General features: G+C 37.7%; 1 protein-coding gene across 19 annotated transcripts in view; it reads right to left on the minus strand.

The window, feature by feature from the left end:
- MAST4 (microtubule associated serine/threonine kinase family member 4) overlaps positions 1–15,627 on the minus strand; it is a 536,231-nt gene that overhangs the window by 56,799 nt on the left and 463,805 nt on the right. For all 19 annotated transcript variants that reach the window (XM_057494688.1, XM_057494684.1, XM_036887943.2 and 16 more), the window contains 4 exons: positions 14,937–15,006; positions 9,540–9,618; positions 3,456–3,613; positions 1,697–1,772 (listed from right to left, as the gene is read on the minus strand). In XM_057494688.1, coding sequence (XP_057350671.1) covers positions 1,697–1,772; positions 3,456–3,613; positions 9,540–9,618; positions 14,937–15,006 — 383 coding nt within the window. The remainder of the gene's footprint in view (positions 1–1,696; positions 1,773–3,455; positions 3,614–9,539; positions 9,619–14,936; positions 15,007–15,627) is intronic.

Below are 15,627 nucleotides of genomic sequence, written 5' to 3' on the forward strand. Positions count from 1 at the left end.
TATTTAAAAGAAGCTTTACTTCTGCATGATACTGTAATGGATTGTACAAATTGTTGCTGCTATTTGTCAAAATCCACGGAATGTGTACCACCAGGAGTGAACTCTAATGTAAACTACTGACTGGGTGATGAGGACGCATCAGTGCAGGCGCATCAGTGGTAACAGATGGACCACTCTGCTAGGGGACAGTGATGGGAGGCGACTGTGCAGGTGTGGGGCGAGGGGCTATATAAGAACTCTTGCACCTTTTGCTCAATTTTGCTGTGAACCTAAAACTGCTCTAAGAAATAAAGTCTATTTGGAAAAAAGAAAGGAAGCAGCTGCAGCTTGACCATGTGGAAGAAGGATGTGAGGTTTATAAGGACAACTGAGTATCCCAGGGGGATAATTACTTTTTTCTATGTCCTATCAAATGTAAAATGGTCTGTGCACGTTTCTTTAAATAACTCAAGCATGTCTGCGAATTGCTATGCTTTCATTTAAGACCTTAGGCTTTTTCAGCTGGACGGTCAAAAATTATCAAATAGTTATGTTTTTACCTATTCAAAAATCAGAACTGCTGCTAGAATTCCGCAGGGTGAGCTACGAGTTTGATTATCTTAGCTAGGCTTTCATGTACTAGGAATAAGCACCTTATAATACTATCTTTACCCTTTCCTCACAAAGCTATATTGTGTGCAAGGCCAACGGAATTCCCTTGGTAATGTAAGTCTAAAACTTCCTTTCTAACTTACATTTCGTTCTCTCTGATCCCCTCCTGCCTAATCAATATTCCTTGCTTACATTGTATAGGCTTGTGTAAGTTGTATAAGCAGGGGGATTCCCTCCCCCTCCTGCCCCCTCTAAAATCCTTATCAGCACTGACTAGGTAGAGTCAGGATCTGCTCCTGGTGAACAAGTGGCATGTGATAAATAGCTAAGATGGCTTTAATCAATGACATCAATGTTGGGTTCATTACAAATAATAAATACTCTACTGATTTATGAAACCAAAGGTTCCCTTTGGCTTTCTTGCCTAAGGCTACACAGGTAGTGGGGGAGGAGCAGGAACAACAAGGAAAGACTGCCTTCTCTCAAACGTGAGGAGCACTTTGGTGGGAAAGCTGTGGAAAAGAGGCCCCGGGGACTATCCGCAGCAGCTCCCTGCGGTCAGGGCATCTGGCAGCAACCCTGTCCCCAGTCCTCTCTGGCTAGATCCAAGTTCCATTTTCCAGTCCACTAGGGAACACTGCAACTGTATCTGCCCTTCTATATTAATAGGGCTGAATATATAATTGCTGAAGAGGTAGGAAATCACAGAAAAAGTGAGATTTAAAAACAATAAAGACTTTCATGACATACCAGTCTACAGGTGTCTAAGGACGATAACTGGTCTCTGCTTGACAACATAGCCTCAGGCCTGGAACATGGGCACAAGGAACACAGGGGTCTAGGGGCCTTTTAAAGGGGACTCCCTGTAGCACCTTACCAGGCCACCAGCAGGATTTCCTTCAGAGCCAGTTCACCACTCAGAGAGTGTAGCTAGTTCTCAGCAGTTTTAAAAAATGTTTAGTGATTTTATCTAAGAAGGCATGGTACTGTTTTATGAAGTTATTAATACATGACCATTACTTCCCATAACCAAACCACCTCACTGATGCTAAACCTATGTTGCCTATTTGTTTAGATGCTAGGCATCTTCGATTCAATTCATTACCTTTGGGAACCTTTCTTTGTAGACATGGTTCATCATAATTATTTCATGGTCACAGCAGGCGGGAGAACGTCCAGGGCTGCAAGCAAAGCAAATTACCCTTTTAAACTTGCCACAGCATGAAATGAGAATAAGCTTTTTATTTATAAACAATTGGTTGCATCAAAAGTACTACATAAGAAAAGTATATTAGGTAATAAACTACAAAATCAGTCATTAGTATACATGTACCCATACACAGCCACAAGCAGTGACACCCTGAGGAGGATCTAAAAGAAAGTTCAGGAAGTAAAATGCCACAAAATAATTATAGCTATAATATAAAACTAGTTCAGAAGACACACTGAAATTGAGATTATATTCTATATGTAGCACGCGATTGTGTAAACCTGGAAACCAATTAGTGAACTGCAATATGAAACAAAATAGGGTAGCTACTAACAGTAACGTCTAGGACATGCTGAACAGCGTAATTTCACACCTTTATCATACACCTGTGCTCTGACACGTAGCACTGGAGATGTGTAAGTCTTCCATGGCACAGGTATCACCAACGAAATCCATTTTCTAGCCTAGCAAGTATTTATCTGGGATGCTATGTACAACAAGGAACACAGGCATGGAACTGTTGTGTGTTGTTCCTTATTTCTTGTTCTTTCCCAGTGGTAGTTGCACAACTTAAGTGTGAGTATGTCCATTCCTGGGAGTACAGCTTGCGTTACTTATCCTGGGAACTCCTTTCATAAAACCAGAAGGGCACCCATGTGGTAAAATGCAATGCCTCTGAAGAAATTCATAAAATTGGTCTTTCATTCCACATTTCAAAATATTCTCATCCATCTCACAATTACCAAGTGTGGCTACGGCTACCTTTCCTATCAGTTTATGATACTAAATACAAAAGATACAAAGGTACAAAACCCTTCTCAGTAAACTGATATTCAACTGAATACCTGATGGTTTTTATAATAAAATCTAAATATATGAAAGTGCAGCAATTCTATAGCACCAAAATGTCATACAGTGGTGGACCCAGAGACGGGCTGTCTTGATCAGGCCGCAGAGAAGGACTTGCTGGAGCAGCTGCTGGAAGTGCAGAAGCCTTTCTCTGCCAGTGCCTTCAGGGACAGCCTCAGCTGCACAGGCACCTCACCCAAAGCCACACCCTTCTGGGGGGAGGGAGTGTGCACGCATGCGTGCGTGTGAGAGATTAAAAAAAGGTCAAATTAAACTGGCCCTACTTAATGTCAAATATTTGGCACCCACAAATGTAAGGGATGCAAATTCCTAACAAGTTATTAATAGTCTGGAGAAATTAAAACTTATCATGGGAAGAAAGACTAAAAGATCTGGGTGAACTTTTATAATGTGGAATCGAAAAAAAATCCTTCTGATGTTGTTGTCTTTCCTTTTCAGCCAACCCTTTCCCTCTTAAAAAAGAATATGAACTGCTACTGCACCACAATTAGATTGTCTTGTAATTTCCAGTGGCTGTAAGTTTTTACAGTTGGTCCCTTTAGCCCATCATGATTACTGCTACTTCAGGAATTAGCAAACTGTGAAAATTTAAAAGAAGAATAGTAAGATGCCTTTCCATGATAATTAACAATATCATGTATAGATGGAAAAAAAAATCACACTGTATTTATAGTAGTTCACAAATCAGTTCACACATAAATGAATCAGAGAACCGAAAGTCTTCCTTTGAAATGGTTGAAAACATAATCCAATTAAATAACGTTTTTCAATTGGGTCCACACACCTCAGACTTCGGGAACGGGGGCGCATGGGTGTGTTCCTGCATCTGTTTTCCGCGGCAATGCTTTCAGTAGTACAAAAATGTTTCGATAAGAAGTGTAATTCATCTGCCGTTGGTTGGTATGGTAACTGATGTAACTTCTCCTGGGAGGAACAGGATGACTAAAACAAACCAAAGTGAGGTTAGATGGCCACCTAAGAAGAACTTCTTCAAAAGAATGTAAGATCAAAGCACTAAACTTGAGTGACATCACAATTTTATATTGTTTCCTTTTCATGCTATGATTACAACAACTAGTTGTAACTCTTGATGCTTTCTCAGAGAGGTCAAGATGCCTTCCATATTCATCTCATTTGTCTATAAGACAATTTCCCAAAGATAGTTTCCTCTCCTAGAGAAAACCCAGGCTCTGAAAATGGACAGGACCCAGTCAAAGCCAAAGCAAGAAAGTGATAGTTGGAGTGAGAATCTGGGTGCATTAAATGGCAATTAGTTCTCAACTAAGTATAGCACCCTTGCTACTACTGCTCACAATCAAACATTGTGACTTTTAGCTAAATCACATAAAATGAAGTCTATGATGTGTGATCATAAATAAGGTAATGAGATCTCACTTTACAAAGCATGCTGTCCTTTGATACAATTACCATTAATATGTACTTTGGATAAAGGGGAAGGGATGAAGAAGATGCTTTTCTTACTAATGCCATTACTTTAAAAATTGGAACTTTTGTTTCTTTGGCTAAGACTTTTTTTTAAGAGCTTCAGTTGTGGGGAGTTTTTTTTTTTTAATCGCTCTGTATAGATTTGCTTTTTGAAAATTGTCACTCAATACTTAGGACAAGGTAGGATAGAAAAGGTGAATGGCTAAAAACACTGCTTTTAATCAGTCAGAAAAATAATTATAAAGCAAAGAAATTGTTGTTTTTGTTTTATTGGGAACTGTATAAGCAATTCTAACAAAAGAGATTGAGAATTTTTTTAGTAATGGAAGCCTGGTTAGAATAAGCATATTTTGAAAGATACAACCTGAAAATTCAGTTCTAGCAGGTTTTTAAATTTATTTTAAAAATATCTGTCATTATGTTAAGAACACACTTCCTAAGCACTCAAGTACTGAAATGCAGTAACATTAGTAATGAATGACTAAAGCTTAAAAATATCCTTATATCTTGAAATTATAAAATACCTTATAAGTATACGCTGATATAAAGAGGAATTTTTATAAGGTAATGAGATTTTATAAACTATAAAATGAGAACACTCCTTGAAAGACTTAGGAGATAAACCAAAGCTCTATTCAGAAACTAAAGGTAGTCTTCCATACTTTCATTATGAATAATGAAATAAAACACATAAACTAAATCAATTCAAGAAATCAGGGAGAAGAAGAATAAAGTCAATGCAAGCAGGAGAGAATCAGCAGTGAGAGAAGAAAAGGAAATTAGCAAACAGAAAAACAGAATTAAGAATTCACACATGTGTCTCAAAGGTAAATCAATGTCCACAATCCTGTATTCAAGATTTCAGAATCCCCAATCCCAGGTGTTTCCTCAGAGGGTTACAGTAATCCCTTTTGGTGGAAAGCATCAACTGAACTGTTGGAAAGCTATTTAAAGTATGTATTTAATCCACTTAGTTTGTTGATTCAGGTTGCTGTAGAAATATTAATATATTTGATTATGAGCTTCTGGCCCAGTTGCTGCTGGGCTGTTTTATACAGTACAGGGATCATGTTACCTTTCTAAAATGTGAAAATTAATTCCAAGACACACTGAGCTCACAAATTTCACAGGATTCAAGGACCTGTAACTGCATGAGAACGACACCAAGTGACGTCAGGAGGGTGGTTTCCTCTGGAGGAAGGAGAAGGGATTGGATGGCAGGGGCTTTAGCTGTATCTTTGATAATCTTTATTTATTAAACAAAATAATTTTATCAAAAAAAAAAAAAAAACAGCTGTAGCAAATGTAACAAAATGTTAACATGTGTTAACTCCAAGAGGAAAATTTTGTGGTTATACCATATGTATAACAATATAACTGAACTCCGTAAGGTATGCGTCCTGGGCTTACAGCTGGGGAATATGTTAAAATGAATGATGCAGTGCTATAAATAAATGTTATAACCTTAACACTTTTAAAGGAGCAAGAAGGAAAGTAGCTTCTGTGGGAAGTGGGCCTCTTTCACCTCAGCTGGAACAAGCAAGGGGTCAATGGGAATAGGGTGAAGCTAAACGCAAGTGACACCAGGATGGGTTTACAGCCCTGGGAACAACTGTAGGCCAGCAAAAAGGCCCAGGGATTCAAAAGGTACCAAACAGGGTTCAAAAAGTAAGTCGATATTGGACAACAAAGAAATCCGAGGTTCTGTTTCAGCAGAGATTAGGGACTCAGCGAAAAACTCACAAAGCCAGTGAAAAGAGCTTCCGGACAACAGAGGGGAGAGGTATTGTCCCTAAGACCTCATAAGGTTACTGAAAAGATACCTCCACTGGCTGAAACACCCTGGAATACAACTTTCAGAAGAGTTTCAATAATTACTCTGGGAGTTTCTGAGTAAACTGAGTCTCATTCATTACTTTACATTTCTAGCTTGTCTTCTAAGTGTGGTGACAGTGAGTCATCACTCAACTAGTTTGCATAAATCAAATCCACTTTCAAAGAGTAAAGATTTACATAAAAAAAAACCTATAGAAGAGTTCCCCCAAAATGTTCTGAGAGATGATATCATTTAATCTCTCCAGATAACCATTTTGCAAAGGACAGAACACTTACACATGTGTAATTTTCTACTTGTTATTTATTAAAAGTAATATCATTTTATAGTCATACCTCACATATACAGGTATTTATATTTCTATTTCCATTCTTTCCCTCAGGAGAAAGTAACTTATCTGGCAAAAAAATATATGGGGGAATGTCCTCCTACTGCTGCAATTTCATCTTGCTTATTTTAAAATAAAAAATTCTGATCTGGATATTACCATGGAAAAGTTCCACAAATTAATTTTAACTGAAAAATTTGAAGTTAAAAGAAGTTGCAATACTAAGTATTCTTTGGAAGAACTGATTAACTTCATATGATCAAATCCATCTAATTTCAGAATATAGCATTTTTAACACTTGCCAGTTTTCTCATTTCCATTATATCCAAAGGACAAAGACAGGATGTTTTCATTTCATCATAAGCAGTTATGGAATTGAGCAAATGACACTATTACCTCTAAAACTCAGGCTATGTTTTCAAAGTGTTTGTAATTTTATTTGTATATACTGTATATTTCTGACTTAAAAAAATAATCAAAATGCATTTCAGATTGGCTAAATGACTAACAGTTAACCCAGAAAATGAGAATCTAAAGGCGATTCAGATTTAGAGAAGAAAAAAACACAACTACTGAGCAGTTCTGCATATTTTTTGCCTTAATATTTAAAGGACAAGAACACAAAACTTGTCCTTTATGGGAAATAAGAAGAAGTTTTTCAAATTTTCGCTCATCTTTTTATCAACAACTAGCAGAAAAGACAGCTGAACTTTTATAGGTGTGAAGCACCTACACACTCCCCAAATTTAACAGTTTTGTCTTTGGGCAAAAACAATGATTTTGAAAGCTAAAATATCATTTTGAAGGAAAACATAGGTGTATGAGATCAACAATTATATCATACCACTTTCTTCAATAAAATAAACACTTAAGAGAAAAGCTGTCTTACTTCTGGTTAGATGCTGTTAGAAACACAGAATATGCGTGAATGACTAAAAATTGTCTCAAGAGGCCACTCTGGGCACATATGGAAGTCAGGGACACTGATGACTCTATTTTGACAGATGGCCAAGTCAGGTTTTTAATTACAAGATTTTAAGAAATACCATGTAAATTCCTTAAAAAGATCCAAGAGCCTGGGGTCTTGACCACTTACTGTATTCTTACTGATAAAGCAAGGGGGATGGCAAATAACCCCTCAGTTCAGTCTCTGTGCTTCACATTTTTGATCCATAAGTTGAAGAGAACTACAGCAACTACATTACACAGTATGTTGCCAGGAGTAAACAAGGACTGCAATGCATTGTAAGCAGTTAGACTAATGCCTAGCACATAATATTTATAAAAAATTTGTTTTCAACAATTATTTGTACCAAATGGAATCCAATTCTATGTAGCTCACTCACTCCTTTTATTATAGATTCACTTTATAACATGGTGCATGGCTGATGGACAGTGACTGTGATGGGGTATGAGGGGGGGACTTGGTGAAGGGGGGAGCCTAGTAAACATAATGTTCTTCATGTAATTGTAGATTAATGATACCAAAATAAAAAATAAAAAATAAAAATAAATAAATAAATGGTGCATGATTCATTAGTTAAAGGTGGAAAGGGGAAAGATCTTCCACTCTCCTCTATTTTTCTTGCAAAAGAGAAATTTCTACATCCAAACTACAATGGAACTTGCATGAAGGTCAAAGCAAGGTCACATGGTTGAAATAAAAAGAATTTGGAGTCAAGAGACATGATATGTATTTTGGGAATGGGGAGGATTAGATGAGAACATATAATGGGAAAGCCACAGACCAAAGGGCCAGACAGTCTGTTTACTGGGGGCTGGGTTCTAACTGGAGATACCCAAGAGTCTGGGGAAAAAAGACCACCACTTAAAATTTAGAATATTACTTTTTTCTTCATTTTAGTCAATCAATTTTAGAATTCATTTTCACACTGTGGTTGTCCATGTTTTCCTCATCTAAGTATGGGCCAATAACAAATGATGGTTACTGGCATATAACCAAGGTTGACTTCAGTGTAATTCAGTGACAATTTTATCCACTGAAGCCATTCAGGAGTTTCAAGCATCCTTTCTTGATGTGAGTTTGATCTGCCACTGAAACCACACAAGGTTGTCAGGATGTTTCACAAAAATGATCTAAATGGGCAATAAACTCACATACCACAACAAAATAGAATAATGCATCGGAAAATAAATTACTTCTCCTTAATTAAATGCTGAGGAGATGGTTAAAAATAACCCAACAGATTTTAACAAGTCAGCTTTAAAGGTGCTCCAGAAAACCCACATTGTATTACATCGGAACATGAATTTTGGGAACACATAAGACAGTGGTGATACGAGTTTATAAATTTAACTGTAGTTTCTTTTCAATTCAAAACTATTAAGTGGCTGACTATGCTGGGGTCCATGAAAAAACAAAAACAATAGATGGATAGCCCTACACAATAAACCACACATTTTGACAAAATGCAGAGGGAAATGGATCAGAGGGGCTCTAAAATAATCAGGCCCACATTCCTGGCTGGACAACTCCATTAAGTATTTGTTGAACACCTACAACATGCCAGGTCTTTCTAAATGACCACCGGCTTCTAAAGGTCTGCAGAGACAGATATCCTCCAACATTACTTAAATTGAGAACACATGTATCTAACCAACTGAACCATTTCTATTAATTGCTGGGGCTCTTGCAGAAGTGTCACAGTCTGGGGCAAGAGGATCCTCCCCCACACCCCCTCCCCACCAATGTCATGGTTTCATCTTGTCTTTTCATTTATCTTCACATAAATTCTTTTAATCTCTCCTTAAAAGTAAGTTCTTACCTAGAAGGCACATACAAATTTAAGGCTTGCCATTTTTTTTTTCTTTGAAGGAGGAAAAAAAATAAAAAAACAAAAAGCCTGCATCTAAGTCACACAAGGAAAAAAGACCCAGGCCATCACAGTTTAATGGTATTTTCAGTACTAATACCACTGGTGTGAAACTAAAGCAATAAAACCAGATTGCATTTCCCCCCTGAAACTACACCAAATGGGATTAAAACAAGAGCTCCCAATCTTGTCCAAACTTGTGATCCTGGGACTTACTCAAATTTGTGCACCATAGTTTAAAAGCTTGGAGCAAACAGCATGTCCTTTTAAAGTTTCTCAGCTCATCATTCGATGAGTGACCTATTCAGAGTGGCAAACATGCAGGATTTATCTTCTTCCTACCGGGAAACGCCCCAAGAGAGCACTGTATGACTAAGAGAGCACTGTATTACTGTTGTAAGGGAGAGGAAAATATTAGGCACTTACAGAGACGGTAGAGCTGGGCGTGTTTGTCCCATAGCCAGAGGAGGGGAGAGAAGCCAAGGACCAGCGGCGTCCATCAGTCCTATTGAGAAATTAAGATTCGCTTAGGCCAACGCTGGAGTACTGTTACATGGGAACCCCAGGGAAACTGAGTATTTTTAGTCAAACACATGACACAAACACAGTCAGCGAGGATGTGGAAATGTTCAGCAAGGGCCAGAGTAAACAAACATTATACAGCAGATTGACTTTTATTTAAACTGAATCAATACACCCAAACAAGTAGAAAGTGAATGCGCTGATCCATTTTATTGATCTCTCACTAACACACTTTGACAAAATGAATAGCAAGGCTAATTATAATGGTCAGGCTCAGCACATTCACGCAAATAAAAACAGAAAGGGAGGAGGAAAAACACCCTTATCTGGAAACTGATAACTTGGGCAGTGATCTTTGGAAGGGCCCGAGTTCCAGCACGGCACAAGGGCCTGTGGGGACTTTCCTGCATGAAAGACCTTCTGCTTATTATTTTCAGGGGAACAGGCCTCCTCATCACATCCAGGGAACAAGGGATCTGTGGGCTCACAGCTGGCTCAAGCCTTAAGTGGCAAAAAACACTTAGCACTAAGAGAGTAACTGACCTTATGCTGAGAATCTCTAAGTGTTCCTGCCTTCTGCCATGACCTGACTTCACAAAGGGCTCAGCAAAAGCCTCAGGCTGAGCTCATGGGGACGCAGCCGGGCTCCTGCCAGGAACAGCGGGAAAAGAAGGAGACTTGTCCACGGGTGACAGACCCCAATGCACAGAGCAGAGTTGCCTGCCCGTCATAGAGGCAAAGCTGCCAGAAGTCTTGAAGAGAGCAGTTTCTATCTCCAAATAGTGAGAGGATGGGGGCTTCTGAGTTGGACTCTGGTTATGAAGTAAGGTCATTACAAGGGCCTCAGAAGACTTAAGGAAGTAATAGAGACAACACTGTTGCTAAGGGAAAAGGACACCAGAAAGCAAATTTTCTGTAATCTCTGGCATTCCTGAGCCATTGCTTTTTTAACATTTTCAAGTAAGATGATGCCTTCAAAATCATAAAATACCATGAAAATGAATACATGCACATTTGCCAAGGGGAGAACAGGAAAAACACACATTATCAAGAGCTATACTGCATCCTTAGATGGAGTCTCATATTATAGACTGTTTGTAATTCATAAATACATTAACATCAAGTGAGAGAAAAAAGTGGACCAAATTTACCACAGACACATTCACAAGCAGTTGAAGGTAGGGAATTCTACAGCATTGAAATTGAATTTGAGAAATGTCACAATCAGATGTTCATGTAAAAACCAACATTTAGTCTAAATTATATTCAGGGAAAAATATAATCATAGGCTTTCATGGATATTGTCTTAAATAAATGCAAATGGTCCACAAAGACAAGATAGAGAAATTCAAGCAGACAAATCACAGAAGCACTACAACGTAATGATTTCAGTAAAAGTTTACATGTCATTACTGTGACCATGATTGGAGTACAATTGAATCAAATACATTTTTTAAAAAAAGAAGCAAGATGCTTGTAAATATACCAGATAAAATGAGGAGAATTAAGCCATATGTTCTTTAAAAAATATTTTGAACAATTTAAAATGTTAAAAATTTAATAAAAAAATACTTATAATAACATGCTTATAAAGACATTCAACTGTCAATTAAATGGACACAAGCTAGTCATGTTTTAGTTGGCTATTTATCCCAGACCTGAAAATCCATACCTGCAATTTATATTTTAAACATCTCCAATTCTTTAAATTAGGAAAAGGATATGATTTACAAAGAATTATTCAGTCCATTCAATAGCAGTTATCAGAAACTAGTCTCTGAAAGAGTGAGGGACACAATTTCCCCACCATGATTTTGTTTTTTGATTCATTAACTCCCCTTTCCTTCAGATATCAATGAAGGCATTTCAGATGAATAAACAATTCCGAGAGGAGGCGTGTTCATATTAGATCTGAAGCACAACTGACACTTGCTTACTCCAGAGAACACACCCCGAAAAAATGTTTTAACAAGAATATGGCTCAGTACTCTGCACAGCCACATACCAGAATAACCCATGTCTCATGAAGTCCCCTCAGCTGTCCATGTCTGTTTCCTCAAATGGAACACACAGGACCACTGCATTTTTATTACCATGACATCTACACACCAGAGGTTACTACACATGTGGTATACAGCACTTCAGAGGGAGCATGCCCTGTTGTCAGGGAAGCTATCACACAAGTACAGTTTGCATCCTATGAACAATCATGTCTTTTCTTTGCAGTAACTACTGATAACATGTTATCTGAAGATAAGACTATATTCTTGCCAAAGCAACAAGGCTTTTTTAAAAAAAGCATTTTCTTTGTGGATGGGAATCTCCATGTTACATGAAATGAAAAAGGAAGAAGGAAAAAACATCAGATGAGAACACAGGATACAAAGAGGCTGGCAAAAAAAACATTTCAACACTACTCACAGAAATTTGGATTAATATGGTGTACAATAAAGAAAGAATGAAAAGTCCCAATATCAACCTGGCTATTATAACTGTATGAAAAGGAAACAATATTCTTTATTTAATTGTTACAGTCACCCTGGAGGGATACAGTTTATATTCTAATGATTTTGGAACAATTTGAACTATGCCAATATAATGTGACCAACGAAAGGAGTAACTCCCCACCAGTGATCAACAAGTATCTAATGACCTGAACTCAGCAGGCAAGAATGTTTAAGTCATTTGCCTGTGGAAACAGAATATATATACAGAGAGAGAGAGAGATTTTACCTGGTAAATACAGCTAGGCAACTAGGAGATACCCATGGCATTTTTTCAGGGCTCTACATTTCCAATGAGTAAAAGCAATTTATAATGCAAAACCCTCTTCAACTTCTGGAAAAGGCAGAACAAAGTTACTACCCCATCTTACCACCAAGGAAAAAATTGTTAAGTAACTCCACAGTCAGATGGATTGTACATCAGTACCACAGTTATTAATGAGGTAATAATATGCTTCCTTGCTCCAGGCAAAATCTATGCTACCACGATGCTTATTTTCATTCTTTTATTTTAACTCAGTATTAAAAAATGAACCTGATGATTTTACACCAGATATATATTACATAACAGGGAAAGTGTGTGTCATCATATTTTCCAGTTTGAAATTAAACTCTTACAGTACAGGAGATGTCCACTGGGGGAGCATTATCATATGGGATAAATAAGATCAGAACAGATTAATAAACCTGATCTTCATCTCTTCACACAAGAATAATTTTAAAAACAACAGAGTGGAACTAAATATACAAAATAGTGAAATGTGGCGGTCTCAAATGGCAGTACTTCTTGAAGGCTCAGAAATGCATACCAGATGGAAGGGAATGAAGAGCCATGAACGGAGTTTCCATGTTTCCTGAATGAAAATCAAGTTTAAAATGGAAGAGAAAGACACCAGATGTGACATAAAAATACACCGATTTGGGTTTCACAGCAAACACAAGGTTCTGTTTACTTGAATGAAAGTTTAAAAAGATGATCACTCATGTACTAATCTAAATTAATAGTTTCTGAAGAGTGTGAAAGGAGTTCCATCTGGAAACTCATGCAAAATGAACTAGAGGTCTCCAGTGATAATCTTCTGTCACGGTTTATGGTTTGTCAAAAATTAACATGTCTGGGGTTTTGTATAATTTTTTTATAGCATAGAAACCAGATTTATCTGTCCTCCAGTCACCCACTTAATTATGAGATTCTCTCCATTTTTATGAATCTGGCAGGACTGAGTGATTGCTGTCATGTTTAAATGTATGCTGCAATGATATTTGCATTTTTCTTATTAAAGTAATTAAATGCACTCCCTTTTTTTAAAAAAAGGTGTTTTTTTAATGGTGGGTTCTTTTTATCAACTTTTATAAGATTTTTCTTTTTTTTCACTTAGAAGAGTAGCACCATCATGAATTAATATTCATTGGGCAAACAGAGGCTTTGTGGACCAGTTAATTTTCACATTTTCTTTACGGCGCTTAACACAATGAGCTAAAAGAGCAGAATCTGGAATTGGGGAAACTCCAGAAGTTCCCTGGAGATCTTGTCTTAATTACTCTGGTGTTCCCCCCATGGTAGAGGGCCCGCACCTTACACACTTGGGCATTTACCATATGGTGGGGAATGTGTGATATTTACAAGGGAGACTTAATTACAGACAATTCTGAAAATGCTGCCAATGGATCTTTTAATCTGGATTTATTAATATAAAATGAATTTCATGCTGGCAAATGGCAGTGAAGATGCTGCAGGTTTTGCTGATTAATAACATGTGTTAAAACAAAACTATTCTTTTAACTTTTGTATGTGTCTTTATTAGGCACTACTTTAATCCACTTGAAAATGTGGTTAGTTCTCTGAGGAAAATTTAGCAACTGTCTAGGGCATTCACATTATAGACCAAATTATCCTGAATATTCAGAAACCTGGCTGAAGGGACATGGACATTTTGTTTCCTGTGTGTTTTTCCTGGGCAGAAGAGGACAGGTGTATATGTGAAAGGGTAAGGGTTAGGTTTGAATCTGACAGAGTAAAGTACATGGATTGCATGTATAGAACACGGGAGAAGTGGTGTGTAGACTCCTCTAACTTGGAGAAATCACAGAATATCCATAACTGAAAAGGTTTGATATTAGAGCATATGCTCATTATCCCTAACACTTCCTCATGACTAAATGACCCAGATATGAGCCATGGATCTTTGATATTTGGTGCCCAATTCTAACCAAGATAGGAAAAGAAAAGATAAAATGTCCTATTGTTCATGAGTGGATATTTATATCTCAGGGGAATTACTAGATTGTTGGCTTGATGCTCAGAAGTAAAGAGGCACTTTAGAGTTTATACCTTGAGATCCCAAAAATGGTCATTTTATATTTTAAAAAAAGTATTTAAACAACAATAAAAGCAAGTACACCAGGAGACAGAGATGAATCAAGTCCTTATAATATGACCTCAGATAATACAGTAGAAATCTGTCAAGCATTGTACAAGGCACTGTATTGGGCTGGGGAAATAGATGGCAACAGGCATATCCTGCCCTCACTGGGAGCCCACCGTCTGGGAGCGACCAAGAGAGGCACATATAACTCTAGAACGAGGCAGAAAGTATTATTAAACCTGTCTAAGCAGGAATGTGTATAACAAAGTCCTATGGTGGCCTACCTTTGGCAGGTGCTGCCGAGGAGAAGGCTCTATGTGATAATAAGCAGGACCACAAAAGACAGAGGGCAGGGATGTAGGGGGCATAAGAGTTGGGGGGAGGGACTCTCTACATAACACATTATTATTCCACTCACAGGAAATGCTTACCTCCGTGCAAATGAAAAATGGGCTGAGGCACTGGGGGAGAAATTTCTTGGACTATCTTGAGGGCTATTTCCTGTAGAGAGAAAGATGAAAATAATTTACAACATGATTTTGTTTTTGTATCATTATGCACATTCAGAATCCTCTTCTCTTTAGCAACACATTTCTGTACACTTTTGTAAAATGTCCACTCTTCAAAGATGTTTCTTTTACTTGGAGCAGGGACCAGGGCTGGGGGTGGTGCTTAAGTTCCAGCACGGCTTTCCAAGGGTGCAAGATAAATGAATAAACACATTTCCCTACTTCTCCAACCAGCAGTCTTCCACATATCTAATAATCTAAATATCTCCATCCTACAGAATAATGAATATACAAATGTCTTGGTTCTGACTCTTTCAGACGTTAACATTCAAAGAGCAAGATGGACGGGGAAGTCTATGCTTCAGCAGGGGAGGGGGACTGGCTTTCTATTTTAGGGAGGCAGCCTTAGTATTTTTTATTTACGGAAACTGAATAAATAGTCTGAATTCTTGAAAATAAATCCTCAGACTCCAAAGTACTTATTTTAAAAGTAGAAGTATCAGAACTAGTTATAAAAGACTAAGAAGAACCCAGCAGTTTGGACTTATTTCTCATATGACCCAGATCTACCTCAGCATGGCCAGAGCGGTCCAGCAGGATCAGCCCTCATCAA

Source organism: Manis pentadactyla, chromosome 2 (genome assembly GCF_030020395.1).
Source record: "Manis pentadactyla isolate mManPen7 chromosome 2, mManPen7.hap1, whole genome shotgun sequence".
NCBI lineage: Eukaryota > Metazoa > Chordata > Mammalia > Pholidota > Manidae > Manis > Manis pentadactyla.